The sequence below is a fragment of the Zea mays genome, chromosome 2, assembly GCF_902167145.1.
Source record: "Zea mays cultivar B73 chromosome 2, Zm-B73-REFERENCE-NAM-5.0, whole genome shotgun sequence".
Taxonomy (NCBI): domain Eukaryota; kingdom Viridiplantae; phylum Streptophyta; class Magnoliopsida; order Poales; family Poaceae; genus Zea; species Zea mays.
Genome location: NC_050097.1, coordinates 7,662,430 through 7,675,708, shown reverse-complemented (window position 1 = coordinate 7,675,708; position 13,279 = coordinate 7,662,430). Strand labels below are relative to the sequence as shown.

The following is a 13,279-nucleotide window of genomic DNA, read 5'->3' as shown; positions in this document are numbered from 1 at the left end:
TTTGTTAGCCGACATGTTTGTAGATTAAGGTGCTAAAATTAGTGGGCAAACTGTTTGGCACAAGGATCCAAACAAGCCCTAATTAGAATATAAAACCCGTTTGAATTTGAATTTGAAATTTAAAATAGAGAATTGAAATAGAAAGAAAGAGAAATAGGAATGAAAAAGAGAAAAAAGCTCACCTTCCGGCCCACCTAGCATTTACTCCCGCGTGGCCCAACTACCGGACACCGCTCCGCCGCATGTGCAGTCCACCCCGGGAGCGGGAAGCTACCACCCGGCGGGGTAGTCCCCTGACACGCTGTGGGGACTGGCTGCCCCTGCTATCATTTGGCTAATTTGTCCTGCTTGTGGACTGCCCCATGGGTTGACACTTGACACTGCTGCCGTATTACAATGAGACATACTACTAGCACACTGCTGCTATACTGCACTTGCATGGTGGCACTGGTTAACAAAATTGCAACATAGTAGTAGGTGAAAAAGGGAAAATATCAAGATCCCAAGTCGTCTGTAGAGCTGAGACAGACACCATGATCACCGAGACACAACGTGACAATACACGTTACTAACTAGATACAAAAAATATAGATTTTGGGTCCATTCTATGACACTAGTTGAATCCATTCATCAAATTTCTGTTTTGCTACAACAAAGTGGTGAGAATTCTATTCCATGACATTAGCTTCAACGGAATCAATGGCTGAAGTTATACAACAGGCTTCCAACATATATTACCACCTGAAAATTCAACCAACCAACAACAGTTTCATTATGAAAGCTAAGGGCGGCCGCGCGTTGCTGGCTGTCGCGGAGGTGGGAGAGGGTCGCTGGAACCGGTGGCTAGGATTAGAACCTATTGTTAGAATAGGAACCCATACCCTAATCAGGGGTTGGGAGTGATATTAAATAGAGAGAGTAACTGGGCCAAGGCCCATTACACAGGGGTATAACGGTCATTACACAGGGAATAACACAAACCCTAGACGGGTAGTCTAACACCCCCCGCAGTCACAACTCTATCCTGTACAGATGTTGAGACTGGATCGGAAGTCTAAAAAGACACTCGACGGTAACCCCTTGGTGAAGATATCGGCGAACTAAAGCGTGGTGGGGACGCTGAGAACGCGGACGTCACCGGCAGCGACACGCTCGCGGACGAAGTGCAGGTCGATCTCCACATGCTTCGTGCGCTGATGTTGCACGGGGTTGGTGGAGAGGTAGACCGCGCTGACGTTGTCGCAGTAGACGAGGGTGGCGCGCTGGAGGGGACTGTGAAGCTCGTGGAGGAGCTGGCGCAGCCAGGAGGCCTCGGCCACGCCGTTGGCCACGGCACGGTACTCGGCCTCAGCGCTGGAGCGAGAGACGACGGGCTGCCTCTTGGCGGCCCAAGAGACGAGGTTGGCGCGGAGGTAGCGTAGAATCCGCTTGAGCGCAGTGAGATGGGGCTCCCGCGGAGTGTGCATATGCAGGCACACCTGCTGGACGGCGTAAGCGATGTCGGGCCTGGAGAACGTGAGGTACTGGAGCGCGCCGGTGAGGCTCCGGTAGGACGTCGCGTCGGCGACCGGAGGCCCGTCGTCCTCAGAGAGCTTCGCCTGAGTGTCGACAGGCGTGGAGCAGGGCTTGCAGTCAGACATGCCAGCCCGCTCCAGGATGTCGATGGCGTACTGGCGCTGGTGGAGGAAGAGACCCTGAGGCCGACGTTCGGCGGTGATGCCGAGGAAGTGGTGGAGGGGCCCCAGGTCCTTCATCGCGAACTCCCGCTGAAGGGCGACGATCGTGCGGTGAAGGAGGTCGGCGGTGGATGCCGTGAGCACAATGTCGTCGACGTAGAGCAGGAGGTAGACGGTGTCATCGCCGCGCCGGTAGATGAACAGGGACGTGTCCGACTTGGCCTCGACGAAGCCGACGGAGGCCAGGTAGGAGGCGAAGCGGCTGTACCAAGCCCGTGGCGCCTGCTTGAGGCCGTACAGGGATCGGTTCAGCCGGCAAACCAGGTCCGGACGGTCAGCGTCGACGAAGCCGGTGGGCTGGCTGCAGTAGACAGTCTCCGTCAGGGTGCCATGGAGGAAGGCATTCTTGACATCGAGCTGATGGATCGCCCAGTCGCGGGAGAGGGCGAGGGAGAGGACGGCGCGAACAGTGGCGAACTTGACGACAGGGCTGAAGGTCTCGTCGTAGTCCACTCCGGGGCGCTGGGTGAAGCCCCGAAGGACCCAACGGGCCTTGTAGCGGTCGAGGGAGCCGTCCGAGGTCAGCTTGTGGCGAAATAGCCACTTGCCGGTGACCACGTTGGTGCCTGGTGGACGCGGCACCAGGTCCCAAGTGTGGTTGGCCAAGAGGGCCGCGTACTCCTCCTCCATAGCGCGACGCCAGTGTGGGTCGGCGAGGGCAGTGCGAACGGAGGAGGGTACCGGGGAAGCGTCGGGTGGAGTGCTGGTCGTAGCGGCTGCCAGGATGAGCCGGTCGACGGGGCGGAGAACGGCAGCAGCGCGTCGAGTCACCATCGGGTGGACGTGCCCGGGGTCGCGATGGATGGCGACCGGGTGGTATACGGACGACTCGGAGTGAGCCACCGGAACGTCGGGAGCGGCTGGAGGGGCCGGCTCACGGCGGTGATAGACGACGGCGGGGTTGGCGAATCGGGCCGCGCTCGTCGATGGGCCCGCGTCGGGGGGCGCGGAGGTAGTGGCGTGGCCGCGGCGATGGTAGACGAGGGCGGGGTTGGCGAATCGAGCCGGAGTCGACGGGGCCGCGCGTGGCGCAGGCGGGGTCGACGGGGCCGCGCGTGGCGCAGGCATGATCGTCGGGGCCGCGCGTGGCGCAGGCGGGGTCGACGGGGCCGTGCGTGGCGCAGGTGGGGTTGACGGGGCCGCGCGTGGCGCAGGCAGGACCGACGGGGCCGCGCGTGGCGCAGGCGGGGTCGACGGGGCCGCGCGTGGCGCAGGCGGGGTCGACGGGGCCGCGCGTGGCGCGGAAGAGGTCGTGGGGGCCGCACGAGGAGCAGGTAACGGCGCAAGACGGGGAGCCGAAGGTGGGGGAGGAATCGGATCGGACTCGAGGAGGGAGTCAAGATCGGTGGGTGGGGTGGAGCCAGCAAGGGGAAACACATCTTCGTCAAAGACGACATGACGAGAGATGATGATGCGGTGGGAGGTGAGGTCCAGACACCGGTACCCCTTGTGGTCAGGGGAGTAGCCAAGGAATAGACAGCGGGTGGAGCGAGGAGAAAGCTTATGTGGAGCGGTAACGGAAGTGTTAGGGTAGCAGGCACAGCCGAACACGCGAAGGTGGTCATAGGAAGGGGTTGTGCCGTAAAGGGCGAAGTGGGGGGTAGGGTGGCGTACCGCCTTCGAGGGAAGACGGTTGAGGAGGTGGGTGGCAGTATGCAGGGCCTCTGCCCAGTAGCTGGCAGGGAGAGACGCCTGGAAGAGGAGACAGCGGAGCATATTAGTGGTGGTGCGGATCATGCGTTCGGCTCGGCCGTTCTGGGCAGAAGTGTAGGGGCACGAGAGACGCAGCTGAACGCCATGAGTGAGGAAGGAGCGAGAGGCGTTGTTATCGAACTCGCGGCCATTGTCACACTGCAGAGCACGGACCGGGCGACGAAACTGAGTGGATACCCAGGTGAAGAAGTGTGTGAGGGTGGTGAATGTGTCCGACTTCAACCGAAGCGGGAAGGTCCAGAGAAAATGGGAAAAATCATCCAAAATCACCAGATAATATTTATAACCAGAAAGACTGAGTACAGGGGAGGTCCAAAGGTCACAATGAACCAGATCAAAAGCCTGCTCAGCCCGAGAAGAAGAAGTAGTAAATAGGAGACGAGTATGTCGGCCTAACTGACAAGCATGACAGAGACCCTCAAAATGTCCCCTACTACATAAAAGATCGAGACTACTGGTAATCTTGGTCATGACGTCGGGTCCAGGATGTCCGAGACGTCGATGCCATGTGGTGGAGGAGGTGGTGGAGACCAGGGCAGGAGGTGGAGACACGCGGGCGGTGGAGGGCTGGAGCGTGTAGAGAGGCCCCGAGCTGTCACAGCGGGCGAGAAGGGTCCTGGTGGCCAGATCCTTCACAGAAAAACCAGAGGGGTCAAACTCAATGGAACAGGAGTTGTCAGTGGTGAATCGACGAACAGAAAGAAGATTGTGGGTGATGTGGGGAGCTACGAGAACATCGTTGAGGTAAAACGGCCCAGGGAGAACCGAGGCACCTACTGAGGTGACTGGCAGAGTGGAACCGTTTCCAACGACGATCGAGGATGGGTGAGAGGGGAGGGGGGATGAGAGCGAGAGAGCGTGCCTGCCGTGGAAGTGGTGTGGTACGAGGCACCGGAGTCGATCACCCAGTCGGAGGGGGGTGGGGTCATCGCCATGGTGCTGAAGGCAGCAGCGAGGGAGGCGCTGTCCCAACCACCGGCCGGCGGGGACCAAGGCGTCGAGGTGGGGGTCCCCGGGGGCAGGAGCGCGGGCGGAGCCTGGGGCACGACGGGAACACCATAAGGAGGTGCGCCGTAGTGAGGTGTAGTCAGGAGGGCTGGTGCCGGAGGACGGGGGGTACTCGGTGCCTGGCCCGGCCACATGGCGATGGTCCCGGTCCAGGGGTTGTAGAATGACGGCCACGCGTGGCCGCCACCCCAGCCGGAGGGACCACCACGAGAGGAGCCACCGCTCCCACGGCCGCCCTTGCGGGAGCGACGACCCCCGTCGGTCGTGGAAGTCGGACGAGGGGCCGCCGGGACGGCAGGAGTAGGGCGGGTGGGAGCCCCAGTCGACGGAGGACGGGTGGCCTGGCCCCCTGAAGGCGGCTGACCACTGGTGGGAGCGCTGTAGAGGGCCGAGGCAGGAGTGGGTGCCTCATTCGCCATGGTGAGCTCCTCGAGGAGAAGCTCGTTACGCACGGCGTGGAAGGTGGGGAAGGGCACGCTCCTCTTGATGAGAGCCTTCAGGTGGCCGTAGCGGGGGCTGAGGCCACGCAGGAGGTTCAGCACCAGGGTACGATCGGCAACGGGCTCGCCGAGATCGCGGAGAGAGTCAGCCAGGCCCTTCATCTGGCGGCAGTACTCTCCCACGGAGAGGTCCCCCTGAGAGAACAGGTGAAACTGGGCGTCGAGGTGGAGTGCCCGCGCGTCCCGGTTCCCGAGGAACTGGTCCTCGAGAGCGAGCCACGCCTGACGAGCCGTGTCCGCCTGGTCGCGGATGATGTCCTGTAGCTCAACGGTGATGGTGCCGTGGAGCCACGAGAGGACGACACTGTCCATGAGGCACCAGGAGGGAGTCGGCGGAGCGTCGAGGTCGTCGAGGACGTGATCGGCGAGGGCATACCGCCGCAGTGTGAGGAGGACCTGTCCTCGCCAACGGGGGTAGTGGGAGGACGCCGGGTCCAACACCACAGACACGAGGGCCCGGATATTGTGAAGTCCGGCGGCTTGAGCGTGGAGAGCACCAATGTGGTCGACGTCGAGGCCAGTGGCGGGGATGGCCTCAGGAATCGCCGGGGGGTCCTCACGAGCGACCGGCGGGCGGCCGAGGAGGAGGCGCTGCGCGGTGGCCATCTGGGTGGTCAGAGCGGCGCCCAGGGCACGTTCGTGCTCCAGGGCGAGGGACGTGGCGCGCTCACGCTCCCGTGAGGCAGCCACAGCGGCCTGGATCGTAGCGAGGGCGGCGACGAGTGAGGGGTTGTGCTCGGCGGGTGCCGGTATGGTGGGAAACCCCGGCGGAGAGCCACGGCGCAGGGCCATGGGAGTGGCATCACGGAGGGGCCCGAGGCCGTCGATGTACGGGGCACTGCCACCAGTGTGCTCGCTGCGGGGGGCAGTGAGACTGGGCAGGGGAGGTCCGACGGCTGTGGGAGAGGCGAGGCCGGCGTGCAGGGTGGAGGCCGCGCTCAGGGGGGCGGTGGTGAAGGCCAGGCGAGCGGCTCCTGCGGCCAGGCCCGCTCCAGGCGTGGCGGCGGCCCGGCTCGCGCCAGGAGCAGCAGCGGCGGCCGGGTCCGTGCCGGGAGCGACAGCGGCGGCGGGGCCCGCGCCAGGGGCCGGCGCAGCGGCGGCGGCCGTGTAGGAGAGGCGGCCGGCGTCCATGGGGGCAGCAGTGCCGGGGGCGGCTCGGATCCGGCGGTGGGGAGAAGGGGAGGAGGTGGGAGGGGGGGAGGGGCCGGCGGCTGAGGGGTGGGGGGGGGCCGGCGGCGGGAGGAGGTTGGGGGCTGGCCGGCGGTGGCTGCAGGGAGGGGAAACCCCCTGGCGGCGGCTGTAGGGTGGAAGACCCCCTGGCGGCTGGGAGGAAAACAGAGACCTAACCTAGACTGAAGATACCATGTTAGAATAGGAACCCATACCCTAATCAGGGGTTGGGAGTGATATTAAATAGAGAGAGTAACTGGGCCAAGGCCCATTACACAGGGGTATAACGGTCATTACACAGGGAATAACACAAACCCTAGACGGGTAGTCTAACACCTATTATACCAGATGACTTGGATGATGTAAACCGTAGGAATAAGGCTGAACTGCTGAAGGTTAGTCCGTTTGGCAGAATTGATTAAGTTAGTTGCTCGGTTTATTAGATTGATTCAGTTATTTGCTTGGTTGTTGAGAAAATCAGGAAGGTTTTATCCTTTATTAGTTCGTTGAGAAAATAAAGGAGGCTCTAATCTATAAAGAGGAACGGACGACCAAAACTTAGGCTCCCCTATATCCCCTTCGCTGTACTCTCATCTGCGATCAACCAGGAAACCTCGCCGGTGAATGCTAATTTTCTGTTTGGTGTTTGCAGAAACTTTTTGATCGATCTCAACTTCCTGGAATTAGGAACGTGAATTTTGTAAGTATTATCCTCCATCCAGATTTGCAGCTTTGCGTCAGTACTATTCCTGTTCACGTTCCAAGCGTGAATTTTGCAGATCTGCTCCTCCAATGGCGACCTTTAGCAAGGCTAGCAGGTCGTGTGGTGCGGTGACTATGCAACCAAAACAGCTGTGGAGTCTACTACTCTCGAGAATCTTGCCTAAGCTGCTCGGTCTTCCTGGTATTTTGCTAAAGAAATTTCGAAAGGAAGGTGTGATGGAATTGGATGCTGCTGCATTGCCTGAGCTGCCACAGGATGTGTTGATGGACATCTTTGGTACACTTGAGGTCCCTGACCTCATTCGAGCAGGCTCGGTTTGCTCGTCATGGCATGCTACCTACAAATGCTTGCTCGACCTAGGGCAATACAAGCAACCCCAGACACCATGCCTGTTCTACACTTGTGAATCTGCCGGTAGCAACGTAGGGTATCTATACAGGCTCAAGGAAAATAGGTCCTACAAGTTAACTCTACCGGAGCCACCCATCCGCAGTAGGTTACTGATCGGGTCCTCCAATGGTTGGTTGATTACTGCAGATGAGAGGTCTGAGCTGCACCTTGTGAATCCCATAACTGGAGAATAGGTTGCACTTCCCTTTGTGATTACCATAGAGCATGTGAAGCCCGTCTTTGATGCATCAGGTACGATCCATATGTACGAGTTGCCATATGAGACACCACCCGAGCTGTTTGATCTCAGCGATCTGTGCGATGAGCTCTACTTCAAGGCATTTGTGTTTCCTGATCCATCCACCACTGGAAGCTACATCGTGGTTCTTATTCACAAGCCATATTCACAGCTTTCGTTTGCACGACCGGGAGATGACAAGTGGACCTGGGTTGGACAAGGTCGCGAATATAAAGACTACACATATGTGGATGGTCTTTTGTATGCAGTGAATTACTTTGGAGAAATTGATGTGTTTGATCTTACCGCATCCCTTGTTAAAATGATAGTAATTATGTACCGGCTCAAGTATCCTGTATGTGAAACCATGTACATTATTCAGGCTCCATGGGGTGATTTGCTGCATGTTTGGAGGACTATTGACGTTCACCCAATGCTCCGCCGTGGGTCCCTGAAAAATTAGTGGCAGAAAACTTAAAAATACAAGTGCATAAAGTGGACTTGGAAGCAAAGCAACGAGTGGAAATAAACAGGTTGCATTGTCATAGTGTTTTATTTCTTGGCCACAACGATTCACTTTGCCTTAGTGCTCAAGCACATCCAGGACAAGTCAAATCATGCATACTTCACTGACGATCATAAAGAATTGACTGTTTTATTAAAAACGACATGCGTGATATGGGAGTTATGGACTTGGAAAATAGTGTCAAGAAGGAAATTGTCTCTCAAATTTGGTCCAACTGACCCTGTCCCACTTGGATAACACTCAATCTTATGAAGCTGAATCAGGCATTCAACAGATAGCTTTTTAGGTATTATTATTGAGTACATTTGTTTTGTTATTTTTTTATCGAAAACGGTGTAATCGATATTATGATAAAAGAATTGTATGCCATATAATGGTCATTTCTTCCTAATAAGATGTGTAGCAGTAAAAACGATAATGATTGCTTGCAGATTCAGAGAGAACGATTTAGGGTTCCACACTTAGGCTAGTTTGCCCCTTCGGGATTGAAGGGAACGAGGGAGACATTAGTTTATTTCTACCTAAATCTCCTCCAATCCAGGAGGAGATTTGAGTTTCTAAACTAGCTCTCATTGACTGCCAGATAATTAAATCCAAGGAGTAGATAGTCGTTCCATTTGACATGCGGAAACAGGTAAAAACTAGTGAACTTTACCGTCTCGAGAATATATTAATACAATCCACCGATGGTGTACAACATATTCAATGGAACGTTTTCTATGTACAAACCTAAACAGCTAGTGTAATTGTACAACGGCACACATTAAAGAAGTTTACCAAAATAACGGACAATGAAACTAAACATTTAACGCCCCTCTAGAATTGTGATGCTCATGTTATTCAGCGATCTTCGCGCGTGTATTGACTTGACTGACCAGTTTCATAATTCCTAGTAGTAAAATATATAGGTTTATTTGGGGTAGGAAGTGGGGCTGTTTCATTTGCTAGCATGAACACAACGGATGGCATGAGCGGCCTCGCATTTGGACTGTCTTGGACGCATAAAAGACCCAAGTGAATACATCGTACAGCTGGACAACTCTCCAAAACCGACGAGTGCACCAATTCCCTTGCATTTCCATCTTCCCATAAACTCGTCTGAACCAATGAAACTAAGTTCTAGTCAAGTTTGTTTCAAAAAAAAAAGTTCTAGTCAAGTCACCAAAAGAGTGTTTTTGAGTTGTTCAATAGTCAGGAATTCCTCTGTACTTACATAAGTAATGAGGTTTAGATGGTCCATTATCAGATGGGGTGAGCCAATCTTTAAGCTGATTACAATCTCCAGTAGTAGAACACCAAAGCTATAGGTGTCAGACTTGACAGAGAATGAGCCTTCCATAGCATATTCAGGAGACATGTATGCACGGTGAACCATTTCAGATAAGAAAAGAAATAGAATGTACAGCTTGAATTAGTTAAACCACACACACATGATATGGGAGTTATAGACTTGGAAAATAGTGTCAAGAAGGAAATTGTGTCTCAAATTTGGTTCAACTGGCCCTGTCCTACTTGGATAACACCCAATCTTATGAAGCTCAATCTGGCATTCAGCAAATAGCCTTTTAGGTATTATTGAGTACCTTTGTTTTGTTGTTTTTTATGGAAACTGTGTAATCAATATTATGATAAAAGAACATACAATGGTCATTTCTTCGTAATAAGCTGTGTAGCAGTAAAAACGATGATGGTTGCTTGCAGATTCAGAGAGAACGAATAAATTTTCACCAGCTTTTCTTGTGATAGGAGCCATCGGTTCAAGGTTTCACACTCATTGACTGCCAGATAAATCCAAGAAGCAGGAAATTCTTACATGTAAAGCAACATCAGAGGACTACTGAGTTATGCACACATGATCAGATAGATAACCGACATTTGACATGCGGAACCAGTTGTAAAAACTAGTGAACTTTACAGTCTCGAGAATATATCAATACAACCCACCGAACCGATGGTGTACAACAGATTTAATGGAACATTTTCTATGTACAAACCTGAACGGCTAGCGTAATTGTATTAATACAAACCTAATGTAATTGTTTAATGGCACACATTAAACAAAAGTTTACCAAAATAGCGAACAATGAAACTAAACATTTAACGCCCCTCTAGAGTTGTGATACTCATGTTATTCAGCGATCTTCGCATGTATTGATCTGACTGATTAGTTTCATAATTCCTAGTAGTAAAATATACAGGTCTTTTTGGGGTAGGAACCGGGGCTGTTTCATTTTCTAGCATGAACACAATGGATGACATGAGCGGCCTCGCATTTGGACTGTCTTGGACACATAAAAGACCCAAGTGGATGCATCGTACAGCTTCCTGAAGTGGACAACTCACCAGAACCGACGAGTCCACCAATTCCCTTGCATTTCCACCTTCCCATAAGCTCCATGCCTGAACCAATGAAACTAAGTTCTGGTCAAGTCACCAAAAGTGTTTTTGAGCTGTTCAATAGTCCGGAATTCCTTTGTACTTACATAAGCAATGAGATTTGGATAGTCCATTATCAGATGGGGTGAGCCAATCTTTAAGCCGCTTACAATCTCCAGTAGTAGAACACCAAAGCTATAGGTGTCAGACTTGACAGAGAATGAGCCTTCCATAGCATATTCAGGAGACATGTAACCACTGTTTGAACCATTTCCAAGAAGAAAAGAAATGGAATGTACAGTTTGAATTAGTTAAACTACACATACATATTTACCATGTTAAACTTTGGCTTGTGGACGAATTACTTACTATGTTCCAACAACTCGAGTAGTGTTTGCATGTTGCTCATTTCCACCAAAAATCCTCGCCATACCGAAATCCGATATCTTGGGACTCATTTCTGTGTCTAACAAGATGTTGCTTGCTTTGAGATCTCTATGAATTATCGTTAATCTTGAATCCTGGTGGAGATAAAGAAGTCCTCGTGCTACACCTTTAATTATTTTGAAACGGGATGGCCAATCAAGCAAAGATTTCCTTGTAGCATCTTCATGAATGTATTGTGAGTCACAATTTCAGTTAGTCTAAAATTGTTTCGTAATATGTGAAATGAAGTCAGAACGTACCAAAAAGGAAGGCGTCCAAGCTTTTGTTTGGTAAGTATTCATATATCAGTAACTTCTCATCTTTATGAATGCAGCAATCAAGAAGTCTAACTAAGTTTCTGTGCTGCAGTTTAGCAATCAGAACTACTTCATTTCTAAATTCCTCGACCCCCTGTGTAGAGCCTTTACTGAGCCTTTTGACAGCTACTTCCTTGCCACCTTCCAACATTGCCTAGATGAGGAAACCGTTTGTCGATTTATCCAGATAAGTGCTACAATATTTCTTCTACTGAAACTATCAAGCTAAAACTTTTATTTACCTTGTAAACTTTTCCGAATCCACCTTTTCCAAGCATGTTAAAATCAGAGAAGTCGTTTGTCGCAACGATGATGTCTTCTAAGGCAATTGATGGAAATTCCAAATTTTCGTTCTCAAACCTGTTGGAAGCATCCGAGTGTTGCAGTGTGTACTGACTTTTCTTGCTTTTGTGTTTGTCTGGCAGGAACGGACACATTGATATCAGTCTCGTTTTTATGAGTACCTCATTAACACTGCACTCTGAAAAATGAAGTAGTGTCCTACCTTTTGGCTTGAATACAAGCCATGTGCATGTTATTAGAAGAATCAAACCAGCCATAATCGGGAGTACAATCTTCAATGTGGTACTCTTCTTATTCTTACTAACTGCACAAATGTAGTCCACAAAGAGAATAACACTGTCAAAAATCTATCACCACACATTGGATGGTCTTTGCCTAGAATTGAGACCGATTGAGGCAGCATCAATTACAGGCAAGTGTCACTGCAGCATCAATTACGCTGTGCATGATTGAGACCAAGCACCTTGTCGTGTCAATCGTGGTGTCAACATTTTGCAGGTTAGCATAAGCATACGCTGTGCATGAGCAGTTGTCCCTGCACTCTGCAGCGCATTGGTCAAGGCTTCTGTTCTTGATGTATAAGAACTTGTCAGGAGTCTTCATGCTGGGCAAGGTGAAGAAACTATCTCCGTCACCACATTTCAGCTCATCCTTTCTCCGACATCCTTTGGAAGAATCAAGACCATTGGGCTCAAAACCATCAAGGCACTTGCATGCAGGAACAGGTACTGTGTCATCGCAGTAGCCAAATGGGCCACAAGAGGCATACCTGTCACATGATGGATAGGGGAATTGGCTAAAGATTTTCCACGAAGACGTGTTGTTGTTCCATCTTCGGAAAGTGGACATGCCTGTGTAATCCAAAGTTAAGCGTATGCTAGGTGAGCCATCAGGCACAGTCAATTGCATGTAATACCCGTCTCCTGTATCGACAACTGTCTGGTACATCATGAAGCTTGTGTTGTTTTGGAATATGCCGTGCACCAGTTCACCACCCCATGCGGCTCTTCTCCAGTATGGCTGTGTCCCATTCCAAACGATAATCTGGAGACCTGAGCTAGGGTCGCCACCCATGGAGAAATCACTACTGGATGGGTCATCAGGTCCCTTCCAGGCAACAAGGAGCGTAGCGCTGGAAGCTACGTTCAGTGAAAAATTTACATTGGGGACAATTGTGTCAGTCGGGTAACTGAAGCTCTCCCATATGTCGGTGCCATTTGGCAACCGGATAACCAAGTTCCCCGAGTCGAGCAGGATGGAAGCAGTTTCACCGCCTCCTCCTGCGGTATAGTTGTTTGTCGTCGTCCAGATGGTGCGGCCTGTGGAGTCTAACAAGACAAGGTCAGAACTGTTGGTAAAAACTAGCTTCCCAGGCACATTGGTGGTAATTGGGTTGTCGCGGTTGGCAATCCACACGTATGTGCGCTCGGGAATGTTGTTGTACCATATGCCGACATAAGACCTTGAAGAGTTCTTCAGGGAGAAGAAGCCAAGAGCAAAGACACCACCGCCTGAGATGAGCACCTCGTTGGGCAAGAGTGGCTTTGCAGGTGTTAGCCTGTCATCGGATTGGCATAAGACAACCATGAACAGGAAGACGAAAACGGGGAGGTAAGCCATGGCCATGAAGCCTTCCTTGGCAAGTTGGTGTATATATGGTTGTGGAGAAGACAAACAAAGGAGATAGCACAATGGTAGAACCGTTAGACAGTTCAACCCCAAGGATAAGTAGTAGAAAATGGCGCAGATGCTGAGATTTTTCTATCCCTCCAACTCAGATGCTGCTCTTGTCAGTTGTCAAATTTATTAGATGGGAAAGGAGGAATAATCTGGACCACTGATGAAGCTGTCG

General features: G+C 52.1%; 1 protein-coding gene across 13 annotated transcripts; it reads right to left on the bottom strand.

The window, feature by feature from the left end:
* Positions 1 to 608: 608 nt before the first annotated feature.
* Positions 609 to 13,279, bottom strand: LOC103648371 (G-type lectin S-receptor-like serine/threonine-protein kinase B120). 13 transcript variants are annotated; one of them, XR_004856096.1, is made up of 8 exons: positions 11,630 to 13,074; positions 11,367 to 11,542; positions 11,068 to 11,278; positions 10,751 to 10,988; positions 10,489 to 10,639; positions 10,349 to 10,405; positions 9,219 to 9,337; positions 8,663 to 9,103 (listed from the first exon to the last, which is right to left on the bottom strand). XR_004856096.1 is itself a non-coding variant. In XM_035965160.1 (7 exons), the coding sequence occupies exons 1-7, from the start codon at positions 11,682 to 11,684 to the stop codon at positions 710 to 712; spliced, it is 1,152 nt and encodes a 383-aa protein (XP_035821053.1). In that variant the 5' UTR covers positions 11,685 to 13,074; the 3' UTR covers positions 609 to 709. The 13 variants fall into 13 exon arrangements, 9 of the variants coding, with proteins under 9 accessions (XP_035821053.1, XP_035821052.1, XP_035821050.1 ...); XM_035965160.1 differs by lacking the exons at positions 8,663 to 9,103; positions 9,219 to 9,337 and adding exons at positions 609 to 741; positions 7,786 to 7,930 and having other exon boundaries at positions 11,367 to 13,074; XM_035965159.1 differs by lacking the exons at positions 8,663 to 9,103; positions 9,219 to 9,337 and adding exons at positions 7,065 to 7,686; positions 7,786 to 7,930 and having other exon boundaries at positions 11,367 to 13,074.